General features: G+C 41.1%; 2 protein-coding genes and 1 long non-coding RNA gene across 3 annotated transcripts; 1 reads left to right on the top strand and 2 right to left on the bottom strand.

Moving 5' to 3' along the window:
- Window position 1: 1 nt before the first annotated feature.
- On the bottom strand, window positions 2–5,513 carry LOC130178152 (anti-sigma-I factor RsgI2-like). The gene is made up of 7 exons (XM_056390293.1): window positions 5,398–5,513; window positions 3,625–3,819; window positions 3,139–3,301; window positions 2,031–2,507; window positions 1,110–1,177; window positions 685–728; window positions 2–323 (listed from the first exon to the last, which is right to left on the bottom strand). Exons 2-7 carry the CDS (start codon window positions 3,817–3,819, stop codon window positions 272–274), a joined length of 999 nt encoding a protein of 332 aa, XP_056246268.1. The 5' UTR covers window positions 5,398–5,513; the 3' UTR covers window positions 2–271.
- A 742-nt stretch (window positions 5,514–6,255) lies between these two features.
- Window positions 6,256–10,443, top strand: med4 (mediator complex subunit 4). Its single transcript, XM_056388467.1, has 7 exons — window positions 6,256–6,341; window positions 6,502–6,568; window positions 6,691–6,861; window positions 7,462–7,519; window positions 7,613–7,699; window positions 7,784–7,915; window positions 8,500–10,443. The coding sequence occupies exons 1-7, from the start codon at window positions 6,268–6,270 to the stop codon at window positions 8,670–8,672; spliced, it is 762 nt and encodes a 253-aa protein (XP_056244442.1). The 5' UTR covers window positions 6,256–6,267; the 3' UTR covers window positions 8,673–10,443.
- A 1,597-nt stretch (window positions 10,444–12,040) lies between these two features.
- On the bottom strand, window positions 12,041–13,881 carry LOC130177760 (uncharacterized). The gene is made up of 3 exons (XR_008829055.1): window positions 13,497–13,881; window positions 12,397–12,929; window positions 12,041–12,301 (listed from the first exon to the last, which is right to left on the bottom strand). It is a non-coding gene; the product is annotated as an uncharacterized LOC130177760 (long non-coding RNA).
- Between the last annotated feature and the right edge of the window lie 573 nt (window positions 13,882–14,454).

Genomic DNA, 14,454 nt, shown 5'->3' with positions numbered 1-14,454 from the left:
CCAGTGACAATAAAGTTTAATTAAAAACGTTTTATTTTATGTATCCAGTTTCCTTCGATGCAGAAAAAGGAGGATGTTTGCTTTACAAAGCAGTTACACGAAAGAACGGACGAATATTATTTAAAATATTACATTAAAGGCAAAAATCTGATGCGAAAAGGCACAACCTCAGTCAGTCAGTCTCTGTAAATGTCTCATAACACAACAACAACAACAACAACAACAACAACAACAATAATAATAATAAAACACAACTATTTTGAGAATAAAATTAACTTAAAATATTTTCTTTTGGCTCCCAGGTGTTTTTCCACTTTGCTCCACTGTAAGACACAAAGACACAACAGAGTTAGTCACTGACCTCTGGTGAACTCAGAACTACACTGATACTATTATATTCTATGTAAAACACACAGAGACAGCTTCAGGTATATTCAGGTTTAATACTGTATCTTCAGAATAACGATGCACATCTGAGGATTTCATTCTAAATCCTTCGTCTCGCACTAAAGGAGGTTACTGGTTCATCGTAGTATCCTCTTATATTTGAGCTGAGATTCAGCATTTAAACCTCACTGAACTCATTTCATTTAAAATCCAATGCACCGCAGCGCTCAAACACCATCGCTGTCTCTCTGCCTCCTGCTCCATCACCTACAGTTAACTTCAGATTAACATACACACCATCCGGAGCAAGGATACCACTGCACCAACACCTCTGCGCGTCCCTGAATGAAGACAAAGAGACCAAAGGTCAAATTAATCACGTTCTTTCAATAAACGGTCGAAGTGAAAACAAACAATAACAGTAAAGCTGGACTAACTGAGTAACATATAAAGTGTTGTGTTGCAGTTTATATAAATATATTAAGTTTTGAGATTGATGTAGAAACTGAGTTTTCTTATAATAAAATCAGAAAATGAAGCTTTACATGATGAATCCTCTTCAAACCAAATATTCTCTATATTCTCACTGACAGACTCTTTTAAAACAAAGCACAGTGACTCTCTAAGATGTGTTTCTGTTGGACTATGACTCCACAGAGAGATTTGTTATCATCTCTTTATGACTCTGTCAGTAATTTCAGAAGCTGGTCTTGATTACGAACCTCCCTGATTCTCTCCCCCAGTATTTTTTTGTATGGGAAACTGGTGGACCGTTGATGAATGGGACACTCTGAAACGAATTGAAACATGTTAATAATTTGTAGGATCAGCTGACATCGTCTCAACATTGGACCACGAGGGTCACGGCTAAAGGAAGAGCGCAGAAATGAAACCGGAGCTTTCCATGTGATTAAAGTCAGTGTTAACCACAACAGGACCTGATCCACTGATGTCACGGGACGGAGGAAACCCCTCTGGATTTCTTTCACATCTGTCTTAAAACAACACTTTCATGCCCATGTTGAAGAATAACTGCTGTCTGTGATGAATTTTCCTGTAGATACTGACCACAAAGACCCATAACTACAGCTGTTCTAATATATGAAATCCACATATGTGAAGGTGGTTCAGGCGTCTGGGCTCCTTCTAAAGTGGAGGAGACCCCGGGGCCGACCCAGAACTCACCGGAGGGATTACATATCCCACCTGCCCTGGGGAGATAAAGGAGGAGTTTGGTGCTTTGATGCCCAGTGTTGACCCCTCTCTCTCTCTCTCTCTCTCTGACTTTCCTCTCTCACTTTCACGCGGCTATCAAAATAATCACAAACAAAAAAAGGTAAGATGGAGTCTCGCACTGTCTGGATATCTGGCTACAGATCGTATTTTAATACCAGGTGGAGACGGGATGTTACGTTACTGAGGGATAGTTCATGGCCAGTATGAACAGTAGGAATTATTACTGCAATAAAAACCATCTTTACGTGAAAATATGGGCGTGAGGATATTAAGTGATAATCGTCAAAGATGTAAATCTGTTTTCAAACACCAGTGAGACAGGTCCTGTTGACCGGGATGAAGCCGCTCCGACTGAAACCGTTTCACTCACTTTAAATACGGTGATAATCTGATGAACCCACACATACCACTGGGGTCTAGTCGCCGTCTTTCCTGTGTTCTCGTCCATGAGAGAGACACTGAGTCTGGAGAGTCCGGCTGAGAGGACGCAGGAGAGAGAGACGGTTTGGGAGAAACAGAGAGGGTCGGTGACACTGGAGAAACCAGAGAGGGGGACGCTGGCTGGGTGAGGGAGGAGGAGGACACAGGACGGGTCAGGGAGGAGGAGGAGGACACAGGAGGGATGTGGGAGGACGAGGAGGAGGACGAGGGCAGGGGAGAAACCAGCGACGAGGATCCAGGTGCGACGACAAAAGTGAATTCAGTGTGAAGCTGCGGGCTGAGCAGAGGGGAGGACACGGAGTCTGACTGCGGGTCAGCTGCGTTGTGAGGAGGGAGGACGAGGTGGTCGGGAGGTGGAGTCTGTGTCTGTGTGGCTGAAGGCTCCTCGCCGTCTCCTGCTGGACCCTCCCTCGGCCCCCCCGCTGGTCCAGATGGTAGAGCCACTGGATTGAGACATAAGTGGTTGTAAACGAAGCGCAAACACATCAAAGTCTGATTCAGCTGCACAGAGAAACGTAGTGGAGTCAGACGTACAATATTTGTCTTTAGGTGTAGTGGAGGAAAAATCAGAAGTTTCCAAAAACAGTATAAAACAGTAAAGCACATGTACTTCATTACTGCCCCCCCCCCTCCCCCAGTTTACATGTGCAATAAGCAGCAGGCTCTGTGTTAATAGTTACACATACAATATACTGCACAGAATGTGTTTTTATATTCAAACAGTTATCTGACTCTTTCCACTACTGAGCTTTCACATCTTCTGTTTAAAATACACAAATATACAATTCACTTCAACCCTGCACAACATCCTCTCACTTATTTCTGTCCTTTACTCTGACTTCTTTTTGTTTCTGAAACCCTTTCTTCTTCAGGGCCTCTGCACAGACATCCTTCATTTTATTTTGTTGTATTACTCTTCTTGTTATGAACTGATATTATGTGTATTTATTTGATAATTTAAATTTGAAAGCTCCTGGGAAAAGCAGTTTCATGTCATCATATGTTCGACAGTAAAGTTCCTTGTGTGTGAAATGTTGTGCTGTGGGTGATAACGTGCATGTCTGTGTAAATTACCGTTAAGGAGACTTTCATAAATCCTCTTTATTGTAGCGAGGGCGTCTTTACCGTCTTCTGCGTTCATCTGCCACGGACAGAAACACTCGGCTAAAAACCCGTTTGCAGTTCTCCTGGCGAGAAGCAGCATCGGATGTCGCTCCAGAAGTTCCCACTTGTGGAGCTGGAAAAAACATCAGCACAAGATCATCACATATAATTCACACCTGTGAATATAAGATTATAATATAAGATTGGTACCACACTAGACACATTATATTGTGTTATTATCATTAAATATTTATATCTACTCAATAAAATCAGATAGCATTACTTCTATGTTGAGTGAAATCTCTCTCTTTGCTTCACTAGAGTTGATGGTCCAGTTTGGATGCTCAGCCTTAACTGAACTATATATCATGTATCTATATATCATAAACCAGGACTGAAACAAGGATGAAAGATAAAATGCCAATAAAGTCAATGACTTAACATGAAACAACCAACCAGTAGATTTGTTGCGTCGTACACTTTGTTGACGCTGCTGTTCTTCTTCTGCCTTTCCTTCCAGCCGTGGGAAAGTTTCCTCTTTATGTTCTCCAGCTTTTGTTTGTACGGCTGCTTGGCGCCGCAGTGTGCACATGTTTTGCTGGCTACGCCGATTTTCTTCTTACAGACGATGCATTCCTTCTGAGTGGGCATCTGGAGGAGGAAACACAAACAGTGATTAGAGCATCGCAGGACGTGTTATCAGGGGTAAGAAGTTTATTTTCTCACCCACGCTGTAATGACAGGAGGCTCAGCTGTGGAAACACTGTGGGAATCAGTGTTTGTTTGCATGATATGATAAACAAATACCTGCTGAGAATAACATATAGGTGAGGTTTAGATAGGACTGTCCAGCACTCACCTGTCCACATCTGTATGACCCTTTGGTCTTTTAAGCAGGTGATGTTGTAGCATCACAGCGTCTCATTTTGGTACCAAACCTATCAAAATGTGTGACCTCATAGAAAACCACATGGGCTCCATGTTTTGTGATGTAATGTGTTTATAAGATCCAAATTCAATGTAATCCAACAGTCTTGCAGTAAACCCTCTTTCATGAAGGTTATGATGTTCAGTTTGTGTTGACACTAATTCAGAGGTGTTGATTCACCTGTGTGATGATTTTAGAGGCTGGGGTTTGTGCTACTGTTGAGCTGTTCAGGGTTATACAGACAGGTGTTTCCATTATTTTGCCCACTCTATTTATATCAAAGAGGGTAGGGTAAATTATTTTACAGAACTGTTGTATTACGTTGAGTCAATTTTTATTTATATAGCGCCGGTTCACAACAGGAGTTTATCTCAAGGCACTTTTCAAATAGGGCAGGTTTAGACCTTCTCTTTATAACATTATTTAAAGAGACCCAACAAATAAAAAAGTACTTTTTAAGAGGCAGAAACAGGAGCAGGAGAGAGTGCAGAGGAAAAGACCATCATGCAATAATAATAATAATAATGATAGCTGCAGGAACAACAATAATAATAACAATGTTAACTGTAACTGTAATGCTACTACTGATATAAGTAATAATGACAGCTAATAACAGCAATTATTATTATTATTCATTATAACATTGTATTAAGCTACATTAGCTTTAGCTAGGTGGACCTAATAAACTGCCAGCTGAGTGTCTGTCTAAATACAGTATGTGATGCATGACAGTGTTGTCCTGATAGGCGTCAGGTCACAGACTGAAGTAGGTGGAGCCACAGCAGCTCAGGTGACTGCAGGTGTTTTACACTGGAGAGCAGACAGCCTGACTCCTCTGTTGATCTTTTCGTGATCAATTTATAACTTTCCGTGACGACGCCATGAGACTGTGACACTGTGACAACACAAACTGAGAGCCACCTCTTGATTTGAGGTCATTCAAAAATCCATATTTACATAGAGTAAACAGTGGAAATAACCAGTCATGTACCTGGAGGAGGTTTAGCTGCACTTCTCGTTTTCTCTTTGACTTCTTCTCTACAGTTTATAAAGCTGTGTAACAGCAAGAGGTCTCCATTAAAAAGGAACATTCATAAAATCACCCTGCGGTTTATCTGTGATACTGTTGAGCTGTAACTTTCCCAAAGCTAACTGTTGGCTAAGTTAGCTCCTCACTAACTAAATATGCCCCCATAATGAAAAAACAACAGGTAAATGCGTTTATACCAAACATTAAAACATGCTGACTGCATATTCTATTATTTCTTAAAGCGTTTTATCGCTGTTCACTGACATGTTACCTTTATTATGGACCAATATGTGGATAAATCCTCTTTATTCCTTCTTCTTCTCCTTCTTCTCCTTCTTCTTCGTCTGCTGCTACTGCCGGTGCTCCGCCTCCTTCTTCTTCTTCGATGTTTTACGGCATTTGACACCCCTTAATCTACATTACTGCCTCCTTCTGGCTTTAGTCGTTCACTACAGTCAGGATATAGTTTAGAATAGGAAAACATTAGAAAGCAATCAAATATACATACAATACAAACATGTGCCACTAGAGTAATGACATTAAAATAAATACAAATAGTAAAAAATTATAAAAGTAAATATAGTGGCAATAAGAGAAAAACAATAATACAAAAAGCAAAAGGCAAAAAACAAAACAAAAACTACAGTACAATAAAATTGTCAGACAAAAAAAAAATAGAGTCAAGATTCATAATATATTATCTAAAGTCCATTAAAAATCCAATAAAATTGGAGGTTATTTTTTTTACTCCACATTTATCTATATGGAATTTACCATAAAGGATCATCAAATTAACAATAAATTCAGTTTCATGATTATTATTTTCATAATATATTATAATATTTCTATGTTCGATATGGAAATTATTTGTACTTTTATAGATTATATAATTAGGCATTGGCAGAATAAATGTATCAAGGATTCGGACAGAAATTGCATTTGGTTTCGGTGTCTGAAAATTTGGAAAAATATAAATTTGTTGGATATTTAATGTCAGTTTAGAATAGGATATCGTTTTTTTTTTTTTTTTAAGTAATGAATGTACCTACACACTCCGATACAACCGGTGGCACTGTGGAGCTTTTATTTTGGTGACGAACAGGTCACTTCCTGTCTTGCGCAGTAGCGACGGCAGACAACCATGGCGACGGTGGCGGAGAAGTCAACGAAAGAGCGGCTGCTGTCTGTGCTGGATGACTTGGAGGTTTTATCCCGGTAAAGTTAAACATTTTGAGGCTGTTTCCCGCCGCTGTGTTCGTTGTTGTCTGACCCGTGAAGCGTTTCCTCGGCCGGTCGAAGCCTGTGACCGGCCGCGAGAGCTGCTTTCTTTTCCGGCTGTTAGCTGAACTCCCGCTGCCTGTTGTTATTGTTTCAGGGAGCTGATCGAGATGCTAGCTCTGTCCAGGGGCCAGAAACTGCCACAGCCGGGAGAGGACGTTCAGGTAACACGTCAAAAAGACTCAGAGGAAGTACTGGAACAAGGCCACAGTGAGGCTGGGATAATGAAACAACATCCAGGGGTCAGTAATGAGGTGGGGTTGCTGCTTGTGGTCTTTGTCCACAGATCCTGGAGCTGCTGGTGCAGAGGGACAGGGAGTTCCAGGAGCTGATGGAGGTGGCTCAGCAGCAGGGGAAGGTGCACCAGGAGATGCAGCTGCTGGAGAAGGAGGTGGAGAAGAGAGACAGCGACATCCAGCAGCTCCAGAAGCAGCTGAAGGAGGCCGAACACATCCTGGTGGGTGGTGCTGGTCTGTGCCCAGGGGCCTGCGGTCTCCCGGTCCACTTTACTAAACAATCGCTGAGTCAGCTCGGTTCTATTGAACATTGAAAGAATGAAGCAGATGCCCTCTGGTCTAAGGCTGGGTGATAAAACAATCGATATAGTTATTTTGGAAAAAATACCCACAGTAAAGGTGATTAGGCTGCAGCATTTAGGTTAAATAGCTGAGACACGAAGGATGATGAAGAAAGAGGTGATTAGGAAATTGTTTAAAGTTTTAAATCTGGATAAACAGCCGAGAGATGAAACGATTTTCAAATTAAACGATTGATTGATACTGTTTTCTTGTAAACAGTGATCACGTTCAGTTTTATTCATCTTAACACATTGAGTGAATCCCTGAGGTTTTAACAAACATGATGAGTATGTTTCCTTCTTCATTTATGGTATTAAAAACATCCAGACATTATCGCTCAGCCCTGCTCTGGTCCAGTGTTGGTGTGATGTCACTGAGCAGACGTTTACATGTACAGATGTTTTATGTTGAAACCTCAGTATGTTTGACACAGATCATCACAGATTTCTAAACTGGCTCCTCCTCTGTTTCTCCTTAAGGCCACTGCTGTTTACCAGGCCAAAGAGAAACTCAAATCCATTGACAAAGCCAGAAAAGGTGAGCTAACACACCTGTCTCTGAGGTTGTTGACTCTCGTCTCGTGTCTGACTGTTTGTCCTCTAACCCCAGTTGTTAACTCGTTCTGTGCAGGAAGCATCTCATCAGAGGAAATCATCAAATACGCTCACAGGATCAGCGCCAGTAACGCTGTGTGTGCTCCTCTCAACTGGGTGCCAGGTAGGACCCACACACCGTCACTGCTGGTTGTCCGAGGAGGTCGTGTTGCACTTCACTAACTGTTAACACTGATGTGCGTCTCAGGTGACCCACGCCGACCCTACCCCACGGACCTGGAAATGCGCAGCGGCATGCTGGGTCACATGGCCAACCTGCCGACCAACGGTGTGAACGGACATCTGCCGGGAGACGCTCTGGCTGCTGGAAGGTTGCCAGGTAAGTCCACCTGAAGGCTGAGGCAACTTTTAATCAAAGGCTCATGTATGATTTTTAAATCAGGCCAGACGTCAAGTCAGGCTGATTTTATTGATTATCTCAAATCATAAATTTGTCAGTGGGTTTTACAATCTTTGCAGCAAGAAACACTCCTCCTCCTCTTCGTTGTGTGCATCGCTTTCAGCCATTTTTTTTTTAATGATTTAAGTTTTATAACTTTTCATCATTCCACAATATGAAAAAATATATAAACTCCACACAAACAAAAAATGTCCAGTAGAATAAACATTAAAATAGTTTCCATGTGTTCATTTCACCATCCCTCCACATTATTAACCGCCACCACCTCAGAAGAGAATATTTACAGATGAGAATATTAACATGTTGAAACAAACAGTACACAAAAATTTAAATTCGTGTTCATTCAATCCCTTACAATCATCTGATGACTAATTACTTTTCTCCACACTCCTCCTTGAGCGGGGAGCTCGTTAGAAGTCCGTCCCCGATAAGATAATCAGATCTCTGCCCGCTGCCTCCTCGGTAACAGAATAACCACCACCTCTTCTTCTCTGTCTCCTCAGACGTCCTGACGCCTCACTACCCCTGGCAGTCGTCGGACGTCTCGGTGGGGATGCTGCCTCCTCACCACGGCAACGACTTCGGCCTGGAGCCTCCGGGTCACAACAAGGAGAACGAGGACGACGTGGAGGCCATGTCGACCGATTCCTCCAGCAGCAGCAGCGATTCCGACTGAAGAACAAGGACAGAGTGTGTGTGTGAGTGAGTGTGTGTGTGTGTGAGTGTGTGTGTGAGTGTGAGAGAGAGAGAGAGAGAGAGAGAGAGAGAGAGAGAGAGAGCTCACCACTGAGCAACATCCAATCAAATATCTTCACCTTTTGGTTATTTGAATTTAACCCAATTTAAGACTCAAACATCACATCATCCTCTACATGACTGTCTGTAGATAAAACTTCCTGTACAGAGGCTGATTCAATCTGCTGCCTCTGCTTCTCAGTCATGGAGGAGCTCATTCATTTAAAGTGGAATATACCGGCGCCACTCCGTCATTATGTCAGCTGAGGTCTGTGCTTCCACCGTCCTTTATTACAAAAGTACCAGCATTATTTAAATTGTGTAGAATGAGTCAGTTTGTAAGAATAGCATCTAGTTCTCCATGTGGTCTATCTCCCAAAGTTCAGTTTTAACATCTCTTGTCGTGGGTGTTTAATAATGTATGATACATATAATAACTGAGGACAGATGTTTCATCATGTGGTGGACTAGCAGATTGTGTGCTGTGAGTCTCTGTGAGCTGAAGGACCCGGGTGGATGCTAAAGGTTTTAAACTGTGAGTGAAGGGTTGTGGGTGAGCCTGTGTGTTCCCTCTGTGACGTTCGGGGTCGTATCTTCGCGGCTCAGAACAGACAACCGGAGTTTCTGCTGCTGGTGTTTGAAGGAGGGAGGGAGTCAGTGTCTCAGGGATCCATCTTAAGTTTTTAAAGGAACAGTTCCACATTTTGGTAAATCTGCTTATTTAGAGTCAGGTGAGGAAACTGATTCCACTGTCATATCTGTAGAGTGAATATGAAGCTGCAGCCAGTTAGCTTAGCATAAAGACTTACTTAATCTGTCAGTTATTTGATCTCTATTTTGATCTCTAAACGAATTGTAAAACAGTAAAAAGAAAAGAAAAGACCGTCTGAGAAGCTGGAAACAGTCGATGTTGAAAAAATGACAAATGTTAAAATATTTTCTGATTAATTTTCTGTCAATTACTAATAAACAGTTTGTTTCAGCTCCACAAAAGTATGAAAACCTACGTAGCAGCACCTCTACAGCTGATTAACGGCTTCGTTTAAGGCACATTAACCCGGCTTGTAACAAACGAGATGTAACATGTTAATCAGTGAACTTTAGTGGAGCTGCTAGCTGGGTTTTTTTGTTTGTTTTTTTTCTCCAACCTTTTGACAGAGCCAGGCTAGCTTTGTTTCCAGTCTTTATGCTAAGCTAAGCTAACCAGCTGTTGGCTGTGGCTTCATATTTACAGACATGATAATGGAAGGAATCTTTCTAAGCAAGAAGAGGATAAAATTTTCTCCAAAAAGCTGAACTCTTCCTTTTCAGAGCCGGTGTTTGTTTCAGTTTGAGGCAGTTTAAACAAACTGCAAATGACAATAAATTAAACAAAAGCAAAAACTAACACAGATGACGTTGTGTTGTTGACGTCTCCATGGACACACAGTGAGTCTGCTACTGTTCCAAAAACCACCGACTGGGGTAGAAAGAGAAACTGAACCAACCTGTGTGTGTGTGTGTGTGTGTGTGTGTGTGTGTGTGTGTGTGTGTGTGTGTGTGTGTGTGTGTGTGTGTGTGTGTGTGTGTGTGAGAGAGACAGACAGACAGACAAATGATAGCGATCTTAGTGCAGTGTAATAACAATAAGGACAGATGCTGTTAATTTACCTCTGTGTAAATAAACTTGTACATAATCACCCGTGTAAATAAAGACTTTTTTTGAATAGAAATGGTGTTTTTGTCTGTGGTTCTGAGGGGCCTGTAGTCTGGCGCTTTGTGTTACACTTGGGTCAGAGTGAAACCTACTCTACAAGTATGAGTTCAGTATCTTTAGATGGATTAACTCTAATAATTCCCAAGTATTACACAGTATTGATCGGCAGTACATTTACTGGAATATTTCTATTCTATGACACTTTATACTTCAACTCCACTAAATGTCAGAGGGAAATACTCCTGCACTTTTTACTGCTTTACACTGATTTGAGCTTTATTTATTAGTTACTTTTAAGATTCAGATTTCAATTAAAAACATGATATATATATATATATAATCTCATAATCTATCTCTAGCTCAATATCATAATATCAAATATCTTATATCTTTTTTATATCTTTTCTTTGTCATGTTTCGGACAGATATTTGTGGGGTGTTAATAGTTTTAGAAAAGACTTATTATCAGCCACTGGTACTTTTCCTTTTGATACTTTAAGTGGATTTTGCAGAAAGTACTATTTGACTATTTTTACTTTGCTGTGTTGATACTTTTACTTCAGTGAAGGATCTGAATGGCTCCTCCACCCCTGCTGATTGTGTTAATGTAGGTTAAAGGTCAGAGGCAGACTATATTTACACAGTGTCAGGGCCAAGTGGCGAACTGCCGTGACGTCACCCATCGGTTTGTGAACTGCCGTTCTGAAGTCTCGAGTTTGGCTTAATGAACGTCGCCATCTTGTTTTTTTTGGAGCCAGAAGAAAACCATATTTGGATGAGAGGGTGGAGCTGGGGAGGAGGGAGGGGTGGATCTGACCTGTGTCCTCGAGGACACCGAGTACACCCGCATCAACCTGACAGCAACAGGCTCCTGGCTGAGCCGTGCTAAGATGCTGCTAACACGGTTAGCTGTCACAGCTGTTACATTAGTCTTACAGGCTAATATCATATATGTGAGGAGTAACAACGTTTTCTAACACTAAGACTGATGAATAACGGCTCCTGGACTTTCTGCACCTTCCCTCCATCACTTATGGACGATGCAGCAGCTTCCAGTCAACCTGTCAGACTGTTGCTCTGTCCTCACCGAGCTATGAAGGATTATTTTACATCTCTACTATAATTTATACTTGATTTATCCACCTCTTTATTATGCAAACTTGTCTTGTGACAGTGAAGTTCACCTGCACCTTCATTCACAACTGGATTTTATTTTTAAAGAAATTAATGTAGTTTTAATGTGAAATAAAGTTTCTTATGAAGCTTTGTTGATGGTTTTTATGGAGCGTGTCTGGTATGAATTTTAACAGCAGCAGCAGCACAGTATAGAAATCACAACACACTGAAGTTTTTCCTGAATCTGTAATTAATCAAAGACTTTCTGTTGCTTTAATCAACAACAAACATGATAGAAATGTTTAAATGTGTCCGTCCTTCAACAGTGACAATACAGGATCTAGAGACAGATACTAGAGTTTGTGCTTTTCTAATTTGTCTTATGAACTTACCAATTTTAATAAAAATGAAAACATTAATTCACCAAAGTGACTGTTAGATTCATCATGAGGCAGATGGTAAATATGAAAAAACACTCAGTACAATTTAATCACAGGTTTATTTATTAAACACCTTTTCAATGACAACAATGAAGTTCTGAATAAAACTAATGAACATGAGCTGTACTACACTGACACCTGCTTCACAATCTGAACTGTCAGTGTTCAGTTCACACTAAAGAGTTTGTGCCAGTCAGTGGGTTTTTCCTCCAGGCAGCGGCCCCCGCTCTGCCACGGCAGCTTCAGGTCGCCTTCCTCTTCCTGTAGGCTCTGGTCCTGGGTACAGACCCTTTGCTGAAGGGAGAGTCTGGCCAGCACCTGGAACACACAGACAAACACAGATTGTTTTAGGATTTTCAGCTTTCATTAAAAGATTCATTAGAGGAAACAGTGATATCTGAAGTGAATCTCACCTCTGGAGACTCTCCTTCCCAGGACAGGAGGTGTTCTTCCCCGTCGCTGCCTTGAACTGTCACCTGGGCTGCCTCTCCTGGTCTCTGGGAGGGAAGACAACCCGCTATTTCTACCCTAACATGCTGATGTTAATTGGTAAATACTTTCACCTGTGGAGGTGGTGACAGTGCTAGAGATGATCCATCACTTGTTCACAGTTTAATATTTATAAATTCTGATCTTAAAAGTGTTGCTACCATCACCTGTCGACAACAGCAGAAGTGAAGCTGCAGGTAAGAAACTGAACCTGTGAATACTGAAGACAGAGAATAATAAACAAACTCATCAGCAGTTAGTCTGTCATTTCATCAGAGGAAGATGAACTGGGAGGTTTTCTAGCATCATCATCATCATCATCATCACAGCACATTAGAGAGCTAAGGATGTCCATGCAGTCTCCCTTCAACCAGATGAATGGAAACTAATGGGCTGCTCTGTACATGAGGTCCTCCTTCTGTTGGCACAGATCACTCAGTTTTCACAGTGTGGAAACCTTTCAAATGACAATAAAACACAAACACTTGAGTTAAGATGCGGTGGATCACAGTTAATCACAAATATCGATCAGCTGTCAGGACAGGTGCATGAATGTCTGCTTCAGTTGAGGACTGGTTTGAGTATTAAATGAACAATCTTCTATATGACAAATAATTGTCTACACATTTTGTATACGTCACGTTATCTTAACTTGAACTATCACGACGTCTTGATGGACAATGTATTAACTGACATTAACGCTGCGCATTACACTAACGCAGATCACTTAAACTGGGTCACGTGGAGAAACACAAACCAAAAGTCATTAGATTAAAGTCGATTAAATTCACCTTTTTTTTTTGAACCTTTGACTGAACACCTCCACGGGCTAACCCAGGTTGACACAGGTTATCAGCCCAGCAGAGCCAGGTACCGTTAGCATAGCAATCGCTAAGTTATCAGCTAACGCTAGCATTAGCCGGCTAGCTTGGTTAGCAAGGTGCATCTTCACCTGAACTGTGATATTAACAGGGATGCTAATTTTGGCTAGCAAAGAAATAGGCTTAAAACAAAATGTACTTACCGGAAAAAATTGAACCGCCGACTCCTCTGAGTGTCTTTGAGAACAACTGAAGCAGAACAAGAAATTTGCAGGCAAACAACAGGTTCCCTTGTGTGTGTAGCCACGCCGTAAAACCACCACTCTGCTTTAACGTCTATTTTCTTTTAAATAGGACCATAATTAGAAAAAATTAACATCATATTGTATTGAATAAAACTTCAAACTAGCGATTCAGACCATAAACATATAACGAAAACGTTTACTGAGGTAACAACTCAATTGACAAGTAGAGTAATTTCCCCATGGACTTCAATACAATCGAGTTGCCATGACGGTCATTGGCTAGAATGCAAGTTTAAGACACTTCCGCATTGGCTTCATTTTCCAGACCCGAAGTCGACGTCCATTTTTATATACAATCTATGGTCAGGGCCTTGTCAGTGCTGCGTTCAGGGTCTTTTTGTAAACTCCCACTGTCAGTGATTGTCATAAATATCTAGCATGTATTAAAAGGAAAGAGCCTAACTTTAGCAGTATGGCTTTAGTGTATGTTTTAGTTCTCAAGCCATGTGACAGAGATGTTATGAACGCGCACTCATCTGGCATTTATCAGAGATTTTATATAATTAATTTGCCAGTAGTGGTTGTCTTACTTTACAACACATATCTAGAAACAACTGAGTTTTCGCTTCATGTTAAACATCATATCTCAACAGTGGAAGAAGAAGTATCAATACAATATGGAAATACTCCTGCATTCCAAATCTTACAATAAATAAGTATTATCAACAAAATGTAGTTAATGTAAAAGTACTTGGTTCCTGTCACTGATTAATGATCATATATGATGTTATTAGGTTGTTAATATTAATACATCAAAGCTCCAGCAGCATTTTACTGTTGTAGCTGCTCCAGGTGGAGCTGCTTTTAACTACTTTATATACAAATACTTTGGTTGAGCCCCTCCAATGGGTCACTT

Source organism: Seriola aureovittata, chromosome 11 (genome assembly GCF_021018895.1).
Source record: "Seriola aureovittata isolate HTS-2021-v1 ecotype China chromosome 11, ASM2101889v1, whole genome shotgun sequence".
NCBI lineage: Eukaryota > Metazoa > Chordata > Actinopteri > Carangiformes > Carangidae > Seriola > Seriola aureovittata.
Note: the sequence above shows the minus strand (reverse complement) of the source record. Positions and strands in the feature narration are given on the sequence as shown.

What these genes read in the sequence shown, in the direction of transcription:
- LOC130178152 (XM_056390293.1), bottom strand. Translation starts at nt 3,819, where the DNA reads ATGCCCACTCAGAAGGAATGCATCGTCTGTAAGAAGAAAATCGGCGTA. An exon ending in ACGACGCAACAAATCTACTG is followed by an intron (nt 3,302 to 3,624) that starts GTTGGTTGTTTC and finishes TGTTTTTTCCAG; the next exon opens with CTCCACAAGTGGGAACTTCT. An exon ending in TGGTATCCTTGCTCCGGATG is followed by an intron (nt 324 to 684) that starts GTGTGTATGTTA and finishes TGTGTCTTACAG; the next exon opens with TGGAGCAAAGTGGAAAAACA.
- med4 (XM_056388467.1), top strand. Translation starts at nt 6,268, where the DNA reads ATGGCGACGGTGGCGGAGAAGTCAACGAAAGAGCGGCTGCTGTCTGTG. An exon ending in GACTTGGAGGTTTTATCCCG is followed by an intron (nt 6,342 to 6,501) that starts GTAAAGTTAAAC and finishes TTATTGTTTCAG; the next exon opens with GGAGCTGATCGAGATGCTAG. An exon ending in GGCTGCTGGAAGGTTGCCAG is followed by an intron (nt 7,916 to 8,499) that starts GTAAGTCCACCT and finishes CTGTCTCCTCAG; the next exon opens with ACGTCCTGACGCCTCACTAC.